Genomic DNA, 19,955 nt, shown 5'->3' on the forward strand with positions numbered 1-19,955 from the left:
AAGGCAGGCGGTGAGGGAGTGAAGAGCATTTGGGTCATTGGGTGAGACAGAGATGTATAGTTGGGTGTCGTCTGCATAGAAATGGTAATTGATGTGATGACTTGAGATAATGTGTCCAAGGGGTAAAATGTATAAGGAGAATAAAATAGGCCCAAGAATGCTTCCTTGAGGAATCCCATAGTTAAAATCGTGTGTCTGAGACACACAGGCACCGAGGCTGGTAAAAAACTGTCTGTTAAAAAGATAAGAACTAAACCAGGATAAAACATGGTCAGAGAGACCAGCCCATTTCTCAAGTCTTTTGATTAAAATGTCGTGGTCGACAGTATCGAACGCAGCACTGAGGTCTAAAAGAATGAGTACTGCCACATTGTTTTCATCTAAAATCAGTCTGATGTCATTTGTGACTTTAAGGAGGGCAGTCTCTGTGCTGTGGTTCGCTCTGAAGCCTGACTGGAATCTCTCTAAAACGTTATTATTGATTAAATGAACTAAAAGTTGATTAAAAACAATTTTCTCTAAAACTTTGCTTAAAAAGGGGAGGTTAGAAATAGGACGGTAGTTTTTTAACTCTGAGGGATCTAAGTTGGGTTTTTTGAGGGTAGGTTTCACCATGGAGGTCTTAAAAACTGAGGGGAAGATGCCTGAGCTGAGGGAGGAGTTGATGATCGTGGTTGTTTCATGTGAGAGACTAGGGAAGCAGGATTTAAACAGTTTTGTAGGGATGGGATCTAAAACACAAGTGGCAGACTTCATCTTGCTCACTACTTCACCCACAGCCCCCTCTGTCATTAAAACAAAGGATGGCATGGTGACTGGAGGCCCGAAGGCAGGGGAATCCCAGGGGGAGTCGCTAACTACATTTAAAATACTTTTCCTGATTAAAACAATTTTTTCTTTAAAAAAGTGTGCAAAGTCTTCACATCTGAGAGTTGAGTCATTATGAGTACGAATGGGTTGGGGGTTTAAGATTCTGTCGATGGTAGTAAAAAGCACTTTGGGGTTATTTTGGTTTTCTAAAATAATCTTTGAGAAATGGGCTTGTCTCTCTTTCCGGACTGCATTATTATAGATAAAAACTTGTTCTTTAAAAATCTCAAAATGAACATGTAACTTGTCTTTCCTCCATCTCCTCTCTGCTTTCCGACATTGTCTCTTGAGCTGACTAATAGCAGCAGTTTTCCAGGGTGGTCTGTGGTGCAGTTGCCTTTTCTTTGTTTGTGCTGGGGCAGCTGTGTCCAGACAGAGTGTGAGTTTTTTATTAAAATCAGTAACAAGGTGGTCAGGTGAGCAGGATGTGGATGGAGGAAAGTTATTCAGCAGATTAGTGAAGTGTTGGGTTACATGTTCATTGATGGTACGCTTTGTGACAGTGGTTTCAGGAGGTTCATTAAAAACAGAAAAGGTGGTGTTAAAAAAGATGCAGAAATGGTCAGAAACGGGGACTTGTGTGATGGATGAAATTTCAATATCAATGCCCTTTGTAATTACTAGATCTAAAGTGTTTCCATGGATGTGTGTGGCAGTCTGTACATGCTGAGTGAGGTTAAAAGACAAAATTAAATCGAGGAAGCCCTGAGCCCTTGTGTCGGTGGAGTTGTTAATGTGAAAGTTAAAATCACCAAGTAAAATCATTTTATCATAGCCAGTTAAAACAATGGACATAAAATCATAAAATTCTGTTAAAAATTTGCTGTTGTATTTGGGTGGGCGGTAGATGGTGACAGTGAGAACTGGCTGCTGTGATTTTATGACCATGGCTAAGTATTCAAAGGTTTGAAACTGACCAAGTGAGCATGATGCACAGTTAAAACCACTAGAAAAAATACTGGCGATCCCTCCCCCTCTCCTGTTCTGTCTGCAGGAGAATAAAAAGTTAAAATTTGCTGGGGAGGACTCTAAAAGGGAAGCAGGTGCAGTTGTGTTGAGCCATGTTTCAGTTAAAAATAAAAAGCTAAGACCATGTTCTGAAATAAAATCATTAATATAAAAAGTTTTACTGGGGAGGGATCTGATATTTAAAAGTGCAAGCTTAGTGGGCTCATTTGGTTTCACGGTACCTGGATGTGTTGGAGTGATTTTTATTAAGTTGCGTGGTGGAGTGATAATATGTGAGGAGGTAAAAGGAGGACGGCTTTGTTTCAGGACTCGATTTGATGAAATAGTGGTAATCGGGAAGAAGACTGGTGGTGATGGTGTAGGAGGTGGAGAGAGACAGAGGGGCGTGTTCGTATGTTGGAAATTAGATTGTGTAGTGTTAGATTGTAGATGATCCGCAGGTGAGGAGGTGGGACTGTCAGGTGGGCATGATTGCGGAGTAAATAGTCACCGTGGGTGTGTCTGCACTGCATGCTGCATATTAGCAGCCAGCACATGAGAGCCCAGTTTGTTTGGGTGAAGTCCGTCGCGGTTAAAAAGAGACGCACGGTTCCAAAACAGATTAAAATTGTCTATAAAACCCAGGTTAAGTGCAGAGCATGTAGATAGCAGCCAGGAGTGAAGGCTCAGGAGTCGGCTGAAGCGACCTGCACCACGTCCGACAGTCGGGATGGGGCACACACACACACACACACACACACACACACACACACACACACACACACAAACATAAAAGAAACAGAAACAGTCTGAAGTTATCAATCATCTCACACAATCATCAAACACTTTGACTCTTGATCTTCATCCTGTACCGGATTTACAACCTTCAGTCTTTATTCCTGAAGACATGAGAGTGACATCCTGTATCTGACAGGATAAACACTCTGATGCTTCCTCCTCCAAGTCCTGGATTCAGACTTTTATTTGACATCTAAATTCATCACTATCACCGCTCCCTCTCTCTCTTATTTTCCTCTATCCCTCTTTCCAGACCCGACTCGGTCTCAGCAGATGTGTGTCTAACATGAGTCTGGTCCTGCTGGAGGTTTCTGCCTGTTAAAGGAAGTTTTTTCTCCCTGCTGTAACTTGCTAAATACTTCTCGGGCTTGGACCAGCTCTTAGTTATGCTGCTATAGGTTTAGACTGACACCCTGGGATCCTGTCTTTCCCTCTCTCTCCTCTCTCTGCCTGTCTCTTACTTTAACTCTTCCTGTCCCATTAAAGTTACTAACCATAGACCTTTCTGGAGTCCCTGAGCTCCCTTGTCTTGCAGGTTCCTCTGGATCTCCTCGCTCCTTAGATCCTCTCTCCTCAGCTCCTCTCTCCTTGTCTCTTCTCTCCTCAGCTCCTCTCTCCTTATCTCTTCTCTCCTTATCTCCTCTCTCCTTGTCTCTTCTCTCCTTATCGCCTCTCTCCTCAGCTCCTCTATCCTCAGTTCCTCTCTCCTTATCTCCTCTTTCCTTATCTCCTCTCTCCTTAGCTCCTCTCTCATTAGCTACTCTCACCTTAGCTACTCTCTCCTTATCTCCTCTTTCCTTATCTCCTCTCTCTTCTCTCTCCTCTCTCTCTCTGCCTGTCTCTCACTTTAACTCTTTCTGTCCCATTAAAGTTACTAACCATAGACCTTTCTGGAGTCCCTGAGCTCCCTTGTCTCGTAGGTTCCTCTGGATCTCTGCTGCTGTGGACGTGCCAGACTCCAGCTGCTACAACTACAACTATCCGTCTCCCCACTATCATCTCTCTCTCTCTCTTCATCTCCCTCTATCCCTCTCTCCAACACGGTCTCAGCAGATGTGAGTCTAACATGAGTCTGGTCCTGCTGGAGGTTTCTGCCTGTTAAAGGAAGTTTGTCCTTGCCACTGTAACTTGCTAAATACTGTAAAGTGCTCTGCTCATGGTGGATTAAGATGGTGTTGGTGTTGGGTCTCTGTTCATAATTTGACTTAGAGTTCGGTCTAGACCTGATCTGTTTGTAAAAGCGTCTTGAGATAACGTTTGTTGTGATTTGATGCTACACAAATAAAGATTGTTTGACTAAATCTCAAAGTCAAGCTCAAAAAGAACATTTCATTTCAACATTGCATTAATTTGATCCCTAAATTAAGACCAGAGAAAGAGTTGCTTCACAATGTTAATATGGACTTAAAAACTACTTAGAAATACAAAATAATGACATTTAAAACCTTCTTTTTAGGAGCTAAATCTTCCTGAGTCGTCTTCAAAGTCTCTTTTTTTTTTTGCCTGTGCAGGAAGGAGAGCTGATTTTTACAGATTTGCATGTAATAATCCAAATTATGAAACTCCAAGTTCCTATAATAAATTCATAACTTCATATAAGCTGCTGCTGTAGCTTTCAATATGAGACAATAAATGCAACCAGTGCAATCGAGTTCACACATTCATTAACAATTTTAAACGAGGCTCCAAATAAGACATGCCTAGATTGTCAATGGTGTGTGTGTGTGTGTGTGTGTGTGTGTGTGTGTGTGTGTGTGAATGTGTATGTGTATGTATGTATGTATGTGTGTGTGTGTGTGTGTGTGTGTGTACCTGTGAGTGAGCTGATGTGTTCACTGGAGTCGTCTTTGCTGATCCCCTCCTCCTCTGTGATGTGGCTCATCGGCACGTTCAGGCTCAGACTGTCCTCGTCTGATGGCTGAAACACACACACACACACACACACACACACACACACACACACACACACACACACACACACACACACACACACACACACACACACACACACACACACACACACACACACACACACACGTTTAGCACACTGAGTACGCTGAGTTTGACAGAGTTAGAGCTGTTCTGTGTTTTTGCATGCACAATAGTGACCTTTTAAAATGTAAATATCCATTTGTGCAGACTAAATCTCAGCCTTTCTTCCCCTCAGGTGTGCAGAAACTACGAGTTATGAACTTATCTTTGAAATGCAGAAGCGTGAGAAAATCAGGAGCAGGTGATTATCGGTTATCGGTGTGGGCTCAAAGAAAGAGAAAAGATTGTGCATCCCTGATTTAAATCTATTCTATGACAGACTCATTTCATCTTCATCAACTTGTTGCTTCATGGATTAATTACTGCAGCTCTAATGCCACATTTAAACATCATTAGCTGGTAATATTATCATAGAACTGTTAAGAAACAGTCTTCAAACTTTGGCATCAGCTTAGCATAAATAAAAGCTGTGATGCAAAGAATCAAAAGCTCCTGTGATCCATCGTTAAACTTAGAATAAACATGATCTTCATCCTGCAAGACATGCAGCTCAGAAAACTCCTCGCATGGACGATACAGGTCATCGTTTATTCCCAGTGTTCTGCTTTTAAACTCCACATGGTTACACTGAAGACCTGCAGCTTTCATGACTTCTACAGCAGTGGGTAAAGACATCCACGGACACATGAAGGAGTTTAAGGAGAAGTGACTCTTCCTCTGCAGATTTACAAACTTAGAACGGACTTAGAGCAGAGGCGTGTTTAAAATAATCCAGGTTTAAAGTCGCTGCACCGTCAGCTGCAGACGAACGACAGACTGACGTTTAAAGACTGAAGGCTGAGCTGCTCGAAACGAGGAGGTGCAAAGAGTCTCTACAGGTGAAAAAAAACACACAATCATATGAATATCACACACACATGCGCGCACACGCACACACACACACACACGCACACACACACACACACAGTACCTCAGTAGCCGACAGTCTCTTGTCTCCGTTGTCGCTTCCAACTCCTGAGTCGCTGTCCTGCTTCTTCTGCTGCTCCATGTCCTCCACACTGCACCCACACACACACACACACAGATACACACAGGTTACACACCTGACACACACAGGAGGGGTGTGTGTAGAGGGAGTGAACCAGAGAGAGAGAGACTTCCTCCTCCTCCTCCTCCCGCTCTGATTCCCTCATCATAATCATGTTAAACATCACAGGATGAAGAGACGTACGATAAAGAGTCACACAGATTCTGACTTTAGTCTTCAAATGATCCCAAAATAAAACCTTTATGTGTCATCTACAGTCCTGATAAGCTTAAGCCCTTCATTGTGCTTTATTTTGGCGGGGTGTCAGTAGAGAAACACTCTTCCTTCATCGTCTTAAAGGAAAAGCTGTCCCTCCCTGTGTTCCACTCTCCGCTCCTTTTTCTTTTAAGGTCTTTGTTTTAATAGAGTTTTAAAAATAGCATCAATCTGTTCTCAGCTTCCTCCAGGGCGGAGAGAGAGAGAGGGAGAGAGAGAGAGAGAGAGAGAGAGAGAGAGAGAGAGAGAGAGAGAGAGAGAGAGAGAGAGAGAGAGGGACTGCATTATCCAACCCACGTCGAGAACGTAAAGAATGAAAGATGCGACAGACAAAAGAAAGTTTTGTAGAAAAGAAAGAATCATGAGCTCATTAAAGGCGGAAGAAAAACATGATGGGAGGAGGAAACGGAGAGGAAGGAGGGAGAGAGAAGTAAAGTATAGGCTGGTGCAGAGTCAAGGGAGAAACAAACATAATGAAAGAGAAGAGAGGGGAAAACAAAACCATGGAACCGCAGAGAAACACAGAGGATGATGGAGAGACAAAGGGTTGAGAAATCTGAGAAAACACGACACACTGAGCCAGAGGATGTGTGTGTTTGTGCTCTAGGAACCATTCTTCCTGCCCACGTGTTGGGAGCTTTTTATGTGGGCGGACATTTTTGAGCTCCTCGTCCTCTGAGCTGACCATGTTTCTTCTCTCTCGCTCTTACAACCCTGTGTATTCTCATTCCCTCACTTCCTCCCTTCTTGTTTTAACTCGCCTGTTTTCATGTCAGTGGGATGATTCTGCAGGAGGAACCAGACAACGACAAAACCTGGGACTAGAAGTGTTGGTAGATGGTCAATAACCCAAGATAGGGGCTTTTAAAGGAAGAGGCTGTTCCATAAATGTAAGGCATTTATTTTATTGGGATAAACCCCTTGAGATGTGCCATCTCGTTTTAGAGGGGGTCCCAAAAATCTAGTATAAAGGCAGATCCAAGAGGACGGGTTGACCTCTGTTCGTCGTGTTTACTGACCTGCCGGTGGTGGGTCGGTGCAGGCTGAGTCTCTCGATGACGGGCAGGTAGAGCGAGTCGGGCATCTTGTCGCTGCGACACGCCTCGATGCTCAGGTACTTGAAGATGTGAACTTTACCCTTTATACAGATCTGGAAGGAAGAGAGAGAATCAAGGGTTTTATCTCCTTCTGACATCTTCATCAAGTTTAGACAAGTTTGGTCAAAAGACATTTTTTGGGTGGCGCCATTGATGTAGCGGTATAAGCATGCACCGTGTACAGAAGCTTTGCTGCATGTGGTCCCCTGCTCTCTACTCCAGCAGCTCGAGTACTGACTAGAACGAGGAGGAGAGAGCACATCTCTCCCGTACTCTTCTTCTGACCTACAAAGCTCTTAATGGTCAGACACCTTCATATCTTAAAGACCTCATAGTCCCCTATAACCCCTCTAGAACACTACGCTCCCAATTTACAGGCCTGCTTGACTATAAAAGTAGTATGGGAGGTAGAGCCTTCAGTTATCAGGCTCCTCTCCTTTGGAATCATCTACCAGTCAGAGTCCAGGAGGCAGACACCCTCTCTACTTTTAAGAGTAGGCTTCAAACTTTCCTTTTTGATAAAGCTTATAGTTAGAGCTGGATCAGGCTTGGACCAGGTCTTAGTTATGCTGCTATAGGCTTAGACTGACATACTGGGATCCTGTCTTTCCCTCTCTCTCCTCTCTCTGCCTGTCTCTTACTTTAACTCTCCCTGTCCCATTAAAGTTACTAACCATAGACCTTTCTGGAGTCCCTTTGCTCCCTTGTCCCGTAGGTTCCTCTGGATCTCTGCTGTAGATTCATCTTTTGGGTCTTTCTTTCTTTACTTCTTTCTCTCTTTTTCTTTTTTCCCTTCTTTCTTTCTCTCTTTTTCTTTTTTCCCTTCTTTCTTTCTCTCTTTTTCTTTTTTCCCTTCTTTCTTTCTCTCTTTTTCTTTTTTCCCTTCTTTCTTTCTCTCTTTCTTTCTTTCCTTTTTCCTTACTTTCTTAACTTCTTTCTTTTTTTTTCTTTCTAATTCTTTCTTTCTTTCTCTCTTTCATTCTTTCCCTTTTCCTTTCATTCCATTCTTCTTTCTTTCTTTTCTTCTTCCTTTCATTCCCTCTTTCTTCCTTTTTTTTCCTTTTTCCTTACTTTCCTTACTTCTTTCTCTTTTTTCATCCTTCTTCCTTCTTCCTTTCTTTCTCTCTTTCATTCTTTCCCTTTTCCTTTCATTTCATTATCTCTTTATTTCTTTCCTTTGTTTTCCTTACTTTCTTTACTTTTTCTCTTTTTTCTTTCTTTCTTCCTCCTTTATGTCTCCTTTTCTTATCCTGTCTTTTCCTTCTTTCTTTCCTTCACCATTTATTCTCCTCTCTTTCTTTCTTCTGGTCTCCCTCTCTTCTCTCTTTTCATAGACCTTTCTGGAGTCCCTGAGCTCCCTTGTCTCGTAGGTTCCTCTGGATCTCTGCTGCTGTGGACGTGCCAGACTCAACTACTACTATCCGTCTCTCTCTCTCTCTCTCTCTCTCTCTCTCTTCATCTCCCTCTATCCCTCTCTCCAACACGGTCTCAGCAGATGTGTGTCTAACATGAGTCTGGTCCTGCTGGAGGTTTCTGCCTGTTAAAGGAAGTTTGTCCTTGCCACTGTAACTTGCTAAATGCTGCAAAGTGCTCTGCTCATGGTGGATTAAGATGAGATCAGACTGAGTCCTGTCTGTAAGATGGGACTGGATCTGATCCGGTCTTGATGTTGGGTCTTTGTTAATAATAGAACATAGAGTACGGTCTAGACCTGCTCTGTTTGGAAAGAGTCTGAGGAGAACATGTGTTGTGATTGATTGATCTCCTATCTTCCAATGAATGCAATTGTAAACATGTACTTTAGCTGCTGTAACACAAAGAGAGCTTCTTGAGCTCGCTGTGAACTCTTTCTGTCTTGTAATCCGATCTTTGTGGTCGTATCCTGATGGTAACCTTCGATCTGATGAAACATCGCACATCTTTCTCTTACCCCCCAGGAAACCACGGTTCAAGAGGAGACACTATGTCCTCTTGTTTGGGGTTAGGAGAAGTTCATGGTTTGAATTATTCTTCATGCATGCATCCACATCAGCCCTCCCAAATTTATCAAGATCAGACGGATATCCGTGGTTAGTGTGGTGACTAAGATATTAAAGACAACTTTGAGAAATGTGCACCACAGTGTGAGCAAACAGGACTTTTTCTCTGTATTATATCAGGCAGCAACAGGATGAGGTGAGCGTGCTGTGTGTACCTGTGCAGGTGGACTCTGCAGAGGGTTGTTCTCTAACTGGAGCGACTGCAGCTGCCTCATCTTCCTGTAGCACACGGGGATGGTCGACACCTTGTTACAGGAGAAGTCGAACTTCACCAGAGGAAGATCGGCCAGGTCTGCAGGAGAGAGAACACAGAGAAGCATAAAGAGTTAAATCAGAGAGTCTGACTCCTCCAGGTGAGTCTTTGGGGTTGGATTTGATTCAGCCGTCTGACGCCTGCAGGACTCTTAAAATCAGTTTTTAAATATCCTGAGAAACAACAAATAAAATCAGAATGCTCGTCCAGTAAGAGTTAAATCTGAACTGCTTTTACACACACACACATATTCACATGGCTCAACACGCCAACATGTTTCCCAGCAGACTGAACAATGCAGCGACTGTTGTTGTTTTCAGAGGGTTGTAATTGTTAGCAGACGAGACTCTGTTTCTCTGTGTGTGATCTTTTATTACGGATTAAATGTCTGCAAATAAACGCTGAGACACCGCACTCTGATCTCAGACTCAACTATCATAAACAAGAAGAGATTTCTTTTGTTGATTAAAGACAAACTTATCAATTAAAGCTCCTGTGAGGAGTTTTTTAGTTGTCATGAAATGGACTGAAATGAACAGTGATGCCTCTTTATGGCCTAGAAAAGCAAACAAGGTTGTTAGAAAAGATATTATTCATTTCTGTTTCTTTATTTTAAAGCCTGAAATCGCTGTGAGGGGGTAGGTGTCAGATGAGGTGATTGACAGCACGTCAAGAAAACCCCTTTTTCTGCACTAAATTATTCTTAATGAGTGAAATAGTTGACTGTTAGTTGAAAGCAGGAGGAGATAACATCATTTACACATGTATAGGACAAAATAAGCAAGATCACTTAGTCCACAGGGGGGCGCCAAAGTCAACACAAACAGAAAGTTCCTCACAGGAGCTTTAATCAAACAATAACTGGTGCAATAATTATTAATAACAGTTCTTATTATTCTTATTACAGTTTTCAGCAATCAGGTGTCAGCAGAGAGGATTAGAGCCACTGAAAACATTTCAATTAATTAAGGTCATACCTTTTTTTTTTTATTATTATCATTATTTTTATTTTATCTTTTTAATAATTGCTTTAACATTTATTTATCTTATTTATAAAAAATATCTATTTATTTATAAAATGTAATTATTTATTAATTTATTGTGTTCATCTGATTTTAACTCTACCTTATTTTTAACTTTTCTTTCCACTCTAAATTATTTTATTAATTTTACTGTGTTTATTTTCTTTTATTTTTAAGTATTTTATTTATAATCGTGCCTTTTTTTTATTTCACCATTGCTGTTGTTTTTTGTCTCTCTGTTATTCTGTGAAGCACTTTGGGCTGCATGTTTATATGTATAAAAGGTGCTTTATAAATAAAGTTGAGCTGAGTTGAGTTGAGTATTCTGAAGAATTAAGTCAGAATTCTGAGATATAGTCAGAATTCTGGTTGATTTTCAAAATAAAAGTTATCTGAAATATAAAAATGTGCCTGGTAATGATATATTTGGCATTACAATAAATCTCAGTTTCCACTGATATGTTTTGATTCAGACTGAAAGGAGAAAACCTCAAAATGTGATGCTGCCAATTACAGCTACACCTGATTTGGAATTTCAAAATAAAAGCCATTTGAAATGAAGCATATTAGTGATGATTTGGGATATTTTTCCCTGTTTCCACTGACTAATTTCAGTTCAGACTAAATGTAGTCAGAACTCTGACTTTAATCTCAGAATTCTGAGATTAAAGTCAGAGTTCTGACTATAATAATTTTTCAGTGTCCCTAATCCTCTTTTGTAAAGCAGGCTTTGGTGTCCTGTAGGAAAAACAGTCTGTATGGAGAGCAACAGCAGGTGTTCTAGAATTCTGAGAAAAAGTTGAACATTACCTGAAGAAGGTCAGAGCTAAAAACAAACATCAGTGTCTCTAATCCTCTTTCTTATCCCTCCATTCAACAAACAAACATTGTAAAGTATTTGTCTTCTCCTCTTGAGGACAGACCTGACATCAGCAAACTTAAAACCTGTTCATTACAAGAACAGTTTCTGTTCCAGGTTCATACCACTGAAGGAAGCCAGAGTGAAGCCTCTTTGGAACTTCCTGTTTACAGTGAAGCTGAGACTTAGCAGAAACAGATGAACTGGCGCTCCTCTGGGGGATGTAATGAACCAGGACATGATTGTTTACTGTCACTCTTACTAATGCAAGTTCTCTGGAAGGATGATAAAGATGTTTGTGTGAATATGAAACCAGTAAAGACAGTAACCAGCCTCTTATTACTCATTCCTGAGCTTCTATTTCTGTCTCAGGGAGTATTTTTCCATCGGATTTGAGTTTGACTCCCTAACAGAAACATCCTCGTGCCTCCCTGAGCTGTCTGACCTTTAGAGGCACTAACACATGGTGGTCTGCGTGGGGGGACTCTGAGGAGAAGAAACAAAGTTCAGCAGACATTAAATCAAAAACAACAACCCTCCTTCTGTCAGGCTGCAGCCCGATCAGACCAGATCAATCAATCCAGGAGAGGATCAGAATGTGAGGGACAGGCTTGTCAGGATAATACAGCGATAAATCCAAACTGGCAAGATGAATCTGCTGCATGGTCCTCATCATTCAGGTCACATGGATCAGACAGCTTCTTCCTCTTTTACAGGCATGAAAACTTCCTCTTATCCGTTCTGCATTCAGGTTTTAACTCACTAAAGGTGCATTTTGACCAAGAGTTCCAGGGTCTTTTAGCCCCCTGAACTAAAAGGTTCCTGTGCCCCCATTGTTGTCTGCGTTTCGACCGCAGGCTGAAGTCCCAGGTAGATTGTGTAAATCAGGCCAGTGACGTATGGAGGACAAAAAAGTAAACGCACTACACCACCAGACCAGTAGAGGGCAGTAACACAAAGAGGAATGCCATTCATCACAGATGACACCATAGAAGCAGACGGACAGGCAGGTATCATTATGAGCAACACAACAGTTAGCCTGTTAGCAAGAAGAGACTCAGCTGGTCTGTTTTAGATGGTGCTATATTTCATCACAGATGGATTCACTGAATCAACACGTGAGAGGAGATAAGCGCGAGTAGCAAAGACGTTTCAACACGGCTTTAAAATCCTTTTCAACTCAAAAAGCCGTGGCAGAGATCGGATATGTTTTGGTTTAAACAGCGACCCTGTTAACTGGAGACTCAAAAGATTGACAAAAAAAAATTTGAGATAAAATTTGACAAAAAAATTGACAAATTTTTTTTACAAAAAAAAATGAAAAAAAAAATATTTCACACAAAAACATTGAAAAAAAAATCTTGAAAAAAAAATGAAAAAAACAATGTGACAAAAAATAAGTTTTAAACAAAGTTTTCAAAAAAAAAAAAATTGAAAAAAATGTTGAAAAATTTTTTTTTTGAAAAAAAAAATTAAAAAAAATTTATTTTGAAAACAGAAAAAAAAAAATTTGCAAGAAAATTTTTTGCAAGAATTTTTTTTTGAAAAAAATGTTTTGCAAAAAAGAAGTGTTGACAATTTTTTTTTTACAAAGAAACACTGTGCCTGTGGTCAAAAACATGGAAAAAGCAATGAATGAATCAACTCGTGAGAGGAGATAAGCGCGAGTAGCGAAGACGTTTCAACACGGCTTTAAAATCCTTTTGAACTCAAAAAGCCGTGGCAGAGATCGGACGGTGTTTTGGTTTAAACAGCGACCCTGTTAACTGGAGACTCTCAGCCGGATGCATCCCTCATAAACGTCTTTAGACCATCATTAAATATCTGATGAGGATATTTTGAAATCTTAATAAAAACTAAACTAGTTTGCATTCCCAGGAACTCCCTCTGTGTTTCAACAGCTGTGTAAACTCCACAAACACTGACACGTTCAGCTGAAGGTCTCCAGTTTACAGGGTCATTTTTAAAAGCGGAACACCGGGAGGAGAGGCGCATTCACGGTGGGCTGAGAGAAGACTACTGTTACAAGCTGCTAAATCAAGAGAATCACAGCTTCTTCTTTTGAAAAGTACACACACATACAAAAAAGATAGAACAAATAAAAACTAATGAAAGAAAGAGTAATCAAGTGAATCACAGATGTGTGTGATGTTATTGTGAGGAATAAAAACACTGCGGTTAATCTACCAAACAGACACATTCAGCATTGCAGGCCCCGCCCCCTGAAAGTCCTGGGACCTTTGAGAAGTACTATCCCCCCCTAGCAGGGGCTTTTTAGGGGGAGATTATCTACCCCTGAACTAAATTTAGACCCTGGGTCCACAGGTTGAAACACACGTAGTTCAGGGATAAAGTTCCTCAGGTTGAAAAACGCCTTAAGAACAGTACCAGGATTTCTCTGAGTACAGTTTTCTGTCTCTGCTGAGTCTCAGTTTCAAACTTATAAAGAACATATTTTACTTTGATTTCATGACAGTAAGCAGTCTGACAGGATGCTGAATTAACTACATCATGAAGCTGATTTATAAAAAGTCAGACTGCAGGATTTGTCGGGTCGGTTTGCAAGAGGAGAAGGAAATAACTCTTGTTTTCTGATTGGGGGTTTGGTTTGACGTTGAACTGATGTAACCTCAGGGCATCAGGAGAATCTGACGCTGATAGGCTCTCATGGCACAGAGGCATGAATGTGCAAGTCTGCAGCTTTACTGTATCAGCAGACAGACGGACAGACTGGAGGAAAAGATAACTGTGTGAATTATGATAACAGATCACTGGGGAGTCCCTGCAGAGCGATGTGGTCTCACTCTTCTGTGTCAGAGACTCATTCACAGACTTGAGGTCGATCTCCGGTCAGGCTGAGGGCTGACTTTATTTTGGTGGACTGAGACGGGTGTGACAGTTCATACGGAGGACTCTGTGGTCTCAGACACACACCCCTAAGTCCTGCTTCTGGAAGGGGTGTACATTTCTGTGCTGGATTGTAACCACGCTTTAATAACAACCAATAAAAGTGATGGAGGTTTCTATTTTTGGCTTCATGACTCGAGGTCACCGTTTGATCTAAAATCGGCTTCCTTCAAATCACACACTCAAAGTTTCCCAAACTTTACTCACATACAGAAACATCTGAGAACTCTGCCTCAGACGTAACACTGAAGGCTGCGTCAGACAATAAAAAGGGCAAACCTTGTAATTTGGGTTAAATTTGACCCGCCTGTAAAGACAGGATCTGACTCAATCGTACCTTCTGGCAGGACGCAGAGGAGGTTCCGCCGGACGTTAAGCTCCCGCAGAGCTTTGAGTCGGCCGATGTGACGAGGGAGAGCGGTGATCTCGTTACAGCTGATGTCCTGCAGAAGACAAAACAAGAACGTTGATTCAAACAGGATTCTGAAAGGAATAACATGTAAGTTCAGAGAGCTTCAATAAAACTTGATTAAATCAGATGTGTTGTTTCACAGAGAGCAGCCGTGTTCGCTCTCTCTGCTGACAACACAAAGTGCGTGAGTGTTAAATTACTGAAACACTCGCAGTTTGCAGCTTTTCCTGCTGATTTCTTGAAACTGATCTGCTGCTGACAGAGACTGAAAGTCAGACAGGCTGAGTTTAAACCGTGTTGTTCTTTCTGCCTTTGATCAAATGTTTGCTCTTTTTCACTCTTGCTTCTGCTGGTGCATGAGATAGAAATGCTTACAGAAGTGTAACTTTGCATTAGGCGTTTCTTGTTTTTATAAAGCACTTTGAGTTCAATCAATAAATCCATCAGACCCTTTTCATACAATGATAATGTAACACAAAGTACTGTACATTAAAAAAGGAAGGCCCCACACCCCCAATCCATATGCAAGGTTCAGAACATGATATATAAAAAATAAATAAATAAATAAATAAAGGAATAAAAATGAATAAAAATGAATAAAAATGAATAAAAATGAATAAAAATGAATAAAAATGAATAAAAATGAATACAAATAATTAAAAACCAAAATAAAATAATAATAAACTAACGATAAATAAAATAAAACAATTATAATATAATAATTCTAGAATAATATCCATAAATAAATAAATACATATGAATACAAAGAAATAAAAAACAAATACAATAAAAATAAAATAATCATAATGTAATAATTATAGAATAATAATATTAAATACATTAATAAATAGAAATAAATTAATAAAATCATACAAATAAAAAAATAGAATACAAATTGATAATATTTAACAATAACAATAATTATAATTATAATAAATAAACAATAAAAAAAACAAGTTTCCTAAATCTTAATGAGGAAACACTGGAGGGAAAATAAGATGTTAAAACTCAAGACAGGAAATTAAGTTCGCCAAAATAAAATAAATTAATAAGATAATAAAATACTAAAATATTAATCCAGTAAAAGGAAACTAAGAAACTACACTGAGCAAATACAGCAAAGTAAAACAGAATAAAATATTAAAATTATGAGAGGGAATTTGAAGAAATCACTGGAATAACATGATAAGATCAAATTATAACTAAATAAATAATTAAATAATCCACAATAAATTAATTAATAAATAATATATATGTGTTTATAGTCATTTTAAATGAGACAGTATATGGCTTTAAAAATGAGTAATATTTAAATTAGATAACAAATAAATCAAGTAAAATAAGACTCAGTTAAGTTGAGCTGCTGCTAATGCCAGGACACAATTTCTATGAAATTTTTTCACATTTTCTTTGTAAAATATCTTTGAATGAAAGTGAATATGAAGCACTTTCTAACAGAGGAGCTGTGGGAAAGCTGAGCAGCAGTAACACCTGTTGAATCGAGGTTGTGGTGCAGCCAGTAAAATAATGTGGTTAGTGGACACAGGCCCTTAATGTGACGTTAAATACAGATGTTTTACTCTTAAAGAATATAATGTTGGGACATGACGCAGGTAAGAGTTATAAACCTTATGTTTTAGGGAGAGCCTGTGAAACACTTCAAGTGTTTGTAGTAACACACTGACAGACCTCAGACACACACACACACACACACACACACACACACACACTCACCAGCTCCATGAGGCGGTGCAGCTGTCCGATGCTCTCTGGTAGACTAACCAGCTTGTTGTTGCTGGCGTTGAGGACTCGGAGAGGTAAACCGCACAGACAGGCGGGCAGAGCACACAGCTGGTTACGACTGAAACACAGAGCAGGAACACAAACATGAGACGGAGAGAAGGCAGCGTGATCATGTGACTAAATATGTGAATGTCAGATGTTTGGGACTGATCCTGTCTCAGTAACTTCATCATGTTGTCACTGTGTGATAAAGCTGATAAAATAACACGTGAGAGTTCTTATGGGCCGCTTCAGAGAGCGTGGGCGTGAGAGCAGAGTCAGGATGAACGGAGTCTACAGCACACATGAATATTTAAACACCAGGCCTTCCTCTGAACATTAAAATTAAATGATGAAGAGTGAAAACACGACAGAGTAAAAGTGTTCTATAACATGATTTCTTATTCACACTCAGCGTTTATTCTGCTGTTACACACAACACAGAGACACAGGGGGGAATACAGCTATCTTTAACATGCACTATTTCCTGTATGTGCATTATACATGCTGCACCTGACATACTGAAGCCCCCACATGAAGAGCGTGAACATAAACACAAACATTAAGATAAAGGAGTCCTGTCTCGCTAACACAACCTGGTCAATGTTCTGTAACATGAGGTACACGGATGTTAGCGTGATCACCGGACGTGTTCTCCAGCTTTGAGAACTTTGCGAGACTTCACCTAAACCTGACCTCAGGCCATCCTTTAAGGACAGTGTTGAAGGACACACCCACTCAGAAACTACCAAGTCCATGTCCCTGCTCGGCTTTTTCCTTTCGCTCTGCACTTTATTGATTAAGCATGTCGAGACCATAGTGTGTATAAATAATGGACGTAGTATCCGTGACGTCACTCATCTGTTTCTGAAGCGCTATTTTGAGGCCAATCGGCGGTGGTAGTGCTGTGCGATATTACGATATAAATCGTAGTGCAATATAAAAACGTCCACCGTACGATATAACCCTCTGTCGTTTATATCGTTATTTTGATGTGTAGGGTATTGGTCTAGCTCTGTTGCTTCACTGACATTGTATGAACGATGATGAATGCAGGTTAAAGGTGACATATCATGCAAAATTGACTTTCTAATGGTTCTTTACCTGAAATATGTGTCCCTGTCTACAAACCCCCCGAGAATGAAAAAAATCCATTCTGCCCCTGTTCTGATTTCTCCACCTTTCTGTAAATGTGTGTGAAACCAGCCGTTTCAGACTTCCGTGTTTTTGTTACGTCACAACAATATCCGGTCTGTCACGGAGTCAGAGCTCGGAGCTTGTTCAGCCCATAGACTGTATAAAATAATACTGAATCCCCTCCTCCGTTTTTCATTCCCTGCACAAATGTGTGCTAACAAGGAGCTTAGGAGGGAGGCATGCTAGTTGTAGGCTGTCTTAATAAACACAAAGGTCGGTTTTACTCCCCACGTCTGCAGATTTGAAGATCTAGTGGATGATTTGTATTTTTCATGGAAAAGTGCTAGCGCTAGTTAGCATAGCCACGTAGCTACATGTTCGTAGCTGTGTACCAAGACACACGTCGACATACTGACAAATAAAACAACAAGAAACACTAAATCTGTGACCAATCTTTCAGAAAGGTCCTGCTACAGGCGCCTCTCCGTCAGGATCAGATTCAGAGGGTTGAAGTAACGCGGGTCTGTGAGCAGCCGTGTATATTCAGCCAACATGTAAACATTAGATCAACGTGCTGGAGAGCCGAGGCACATCCACTTCCTGAGGGGGCGTGGTCAGAGGGAAAACAGAGTGTTCTGATGAGGAATGAAGAAGAGGACTTTTCAGGCAGGCCAAAATCTGATTTCAAAGTGTTTTTTTGAGTATAAACTTTAAAGACATGTTTTGGGGACCTCTTAGACCAATATATATTGATGAAAAAAGCGTGATATGTCCCCTTTAATGTAAGCTGCAGCACCGCTACTACTTTGCGGTAGCATTTTTACGTCACTCACAACTACTAGTTTACGGCACTGATAGAGCATGGATGTAACAACATGGCAGAAGCGGAGAGCTTAGCGGAAAACAAAGTGGAAACAGAACCGAAAGAGGAGTTGGTGCCGAAAAGAGGGAACCGCAATTCCATGGTTTGGCTTTAGGTTTGGTTTTAAACATCGGACACCGACCAGAAAACGGTAATCTGCAGAACATGTCGCCAACAAGTCGTTACGACCGACTCGAACACATCTAATCTTTTCTACCACTTAAAGACGCGACACGAAGAACAGTACGGAGACAGCGTGAAGCTGCGACAAAGCACTAACGTGACATCAAAACCACCCAGTGATGAAAAGAAAGAAACACACCAAACGAGTCTGAAACAATCGTTGGTCAACGGCATCCCGTACGACAAGCAGTCCCGCAGACACCGCGAAATTACAGATGCCATCGCTAAATTCATATGTCAAGACATGGTTCCAGTATATACTGTCGTTGTATATACTGTATTTTATTATGTTTTTATACATAAAATATGTGTTTCATAAATAAATTGAAAAATATGAGAGAAAACTGCCATTCATTTCATGTCATTTTAAGGAAAAATACTATATCGGGATATATATCGTTATCAGAATCAGAATCAGAATCAGCTTTATTCGCCAAGTATGCTTGAACACACAAGGAATTTGACTTTAGTAAACTGTGCTCTCTTTGTACAAGGCATAAGAATAGGAATAAGAATAAGAACTACAATAAAAAATAAAATGAAATATAATAACAATAACCTTAGCTATAAATACAAAGAAACAACAAATAGGCTTGACTAATATGTACAGGCTAAAATAATATGATAAAGTGCAGTGGTGAGTTGCAGAGGTAGTTTTACATTATAAAATAGAAGTTAAATAGTACAAAAAATAGAAATATGGAATTCTGCTTGAGAATTGTTGCATTGTGTATCTACATGTATATTTACAGAGAGTATTTATCTGACAGGTATGACACTGTTATGGTTTAGTGTTCATCAGAGTGACAGCCTGGGGGAAGAAACTGTTCTTATGGCGGGTTGTTTTGGCGCACAGTGATCTGTAGCGCCTGCCGGAGGGGAGGAGTTTGAAGAATTTGTGTCCAGGGTGTGAGGGGTCAGCGGTAATGCTCCCTGCCCGTTTCCTGGCCCGGGACCGGTACAAGTCCTGGATGGGGGGCAGGTCGACACCGATGATTTTTTCTGCAGTCCTTATAGTCCGTTGCAGTCTGTGTTTGTCTAGTTTGGTTGCAGAGCCAAACCAGACAGTGATGGAGGTACACAGAACAGACTGGATGATGGAGGTGTAGAACATGATCAGCAGCTCCTGGGGCAGGTTGAACTTCCTGAGCTGACGCAGGAAGTACATCCTCTGCTGGGCCTTTTTTCTGATTGTGTCTATGTGGGAGGTCCACCTCAGGTCCCGGGAAATAGTGGATCCCAGGAACCTGAAAGAGTCCACAGTAGACACAGTGCTGTTCAGGATGGTGAGGGGGGGGAGTGGGGGGGGGCTTCTCCTGAAGTCCACTGTCATCTCTACCGTCTTGAGCGGGTTCAGCTCCAGATGGTTCTGACTACACCAGAGGGCCAGCTGTTCCACCTCCTGTCTGTAAGCAGACTCGTCTCCGTCCTGGATGAGACCGATGACAGTGGTGTCGTCTGCAAACTTCAGGAGTTTCACCGAGGGGTCTC

The 19,955-nt window shown here is 40.8% G+C and overlaps 1 protein-coding gene across 2 annotated transcripts in view; it reads right to left on the minus strand.

The window, feature by feature from the left end:
- Nucleotides 1-19,955, minus strand: part of lrch1 (leucine-rich repeats and calponin homology (CH) domain containing 1) — a 108,928-nt gene that overhangs the window by 35,016 nt on the left and 53,957 nt on the right. For both annotated transcript variants that reach the window (XM_034694431.1, XM_034694432.1), the window contains exons 3-8: nucleotides 16,235-16,361; nucleotides 14,426-14,531; nucleotides 9,203-9,339; nucleotides 6,931-7,061; nucleotides 5,579-5,666; nucleotides 4,429-4,534 (exon numbers count right to left, since the gene is read on the minus strand). In XM_034694431.1, coding sequence (XP_034550322.1) covers nucleotides 4,429-4,534; nucleotides 5,579-5,666; nucleotides 6,931-7,061; nucleotides 9,203-9,339; nucleotides 14,426-14,531; nucleotides 16,235-16,361 — 695 coding nt within the window. The remainder of the gene's footprint in view (nucleotides 1-4,428; nucleotides 4,535-5,578; nucleotides 5,667-6,930; nucleotides 7,062-9,202; nucleotides 9,340-14,425; nucleotides 14,532-16,234; nucleotides 16,362-19,955) is intronic.

The sequence above is a fragment of the Notolabrus celidotus genome, chromosome 10, assembly GCF_009762535.1.
Source record: "Notolabrus celidotus isolate fNotCel1 chromosome 10, fNotCel1.pri, whole genome shotgun sequence".
Classification (NCBI taxonomy): Eukaryota; Metazoa; Chordata; class Actinopteri; order Labriformes; family Labridae; genus Notolabrus; species Notolabrus celidotus.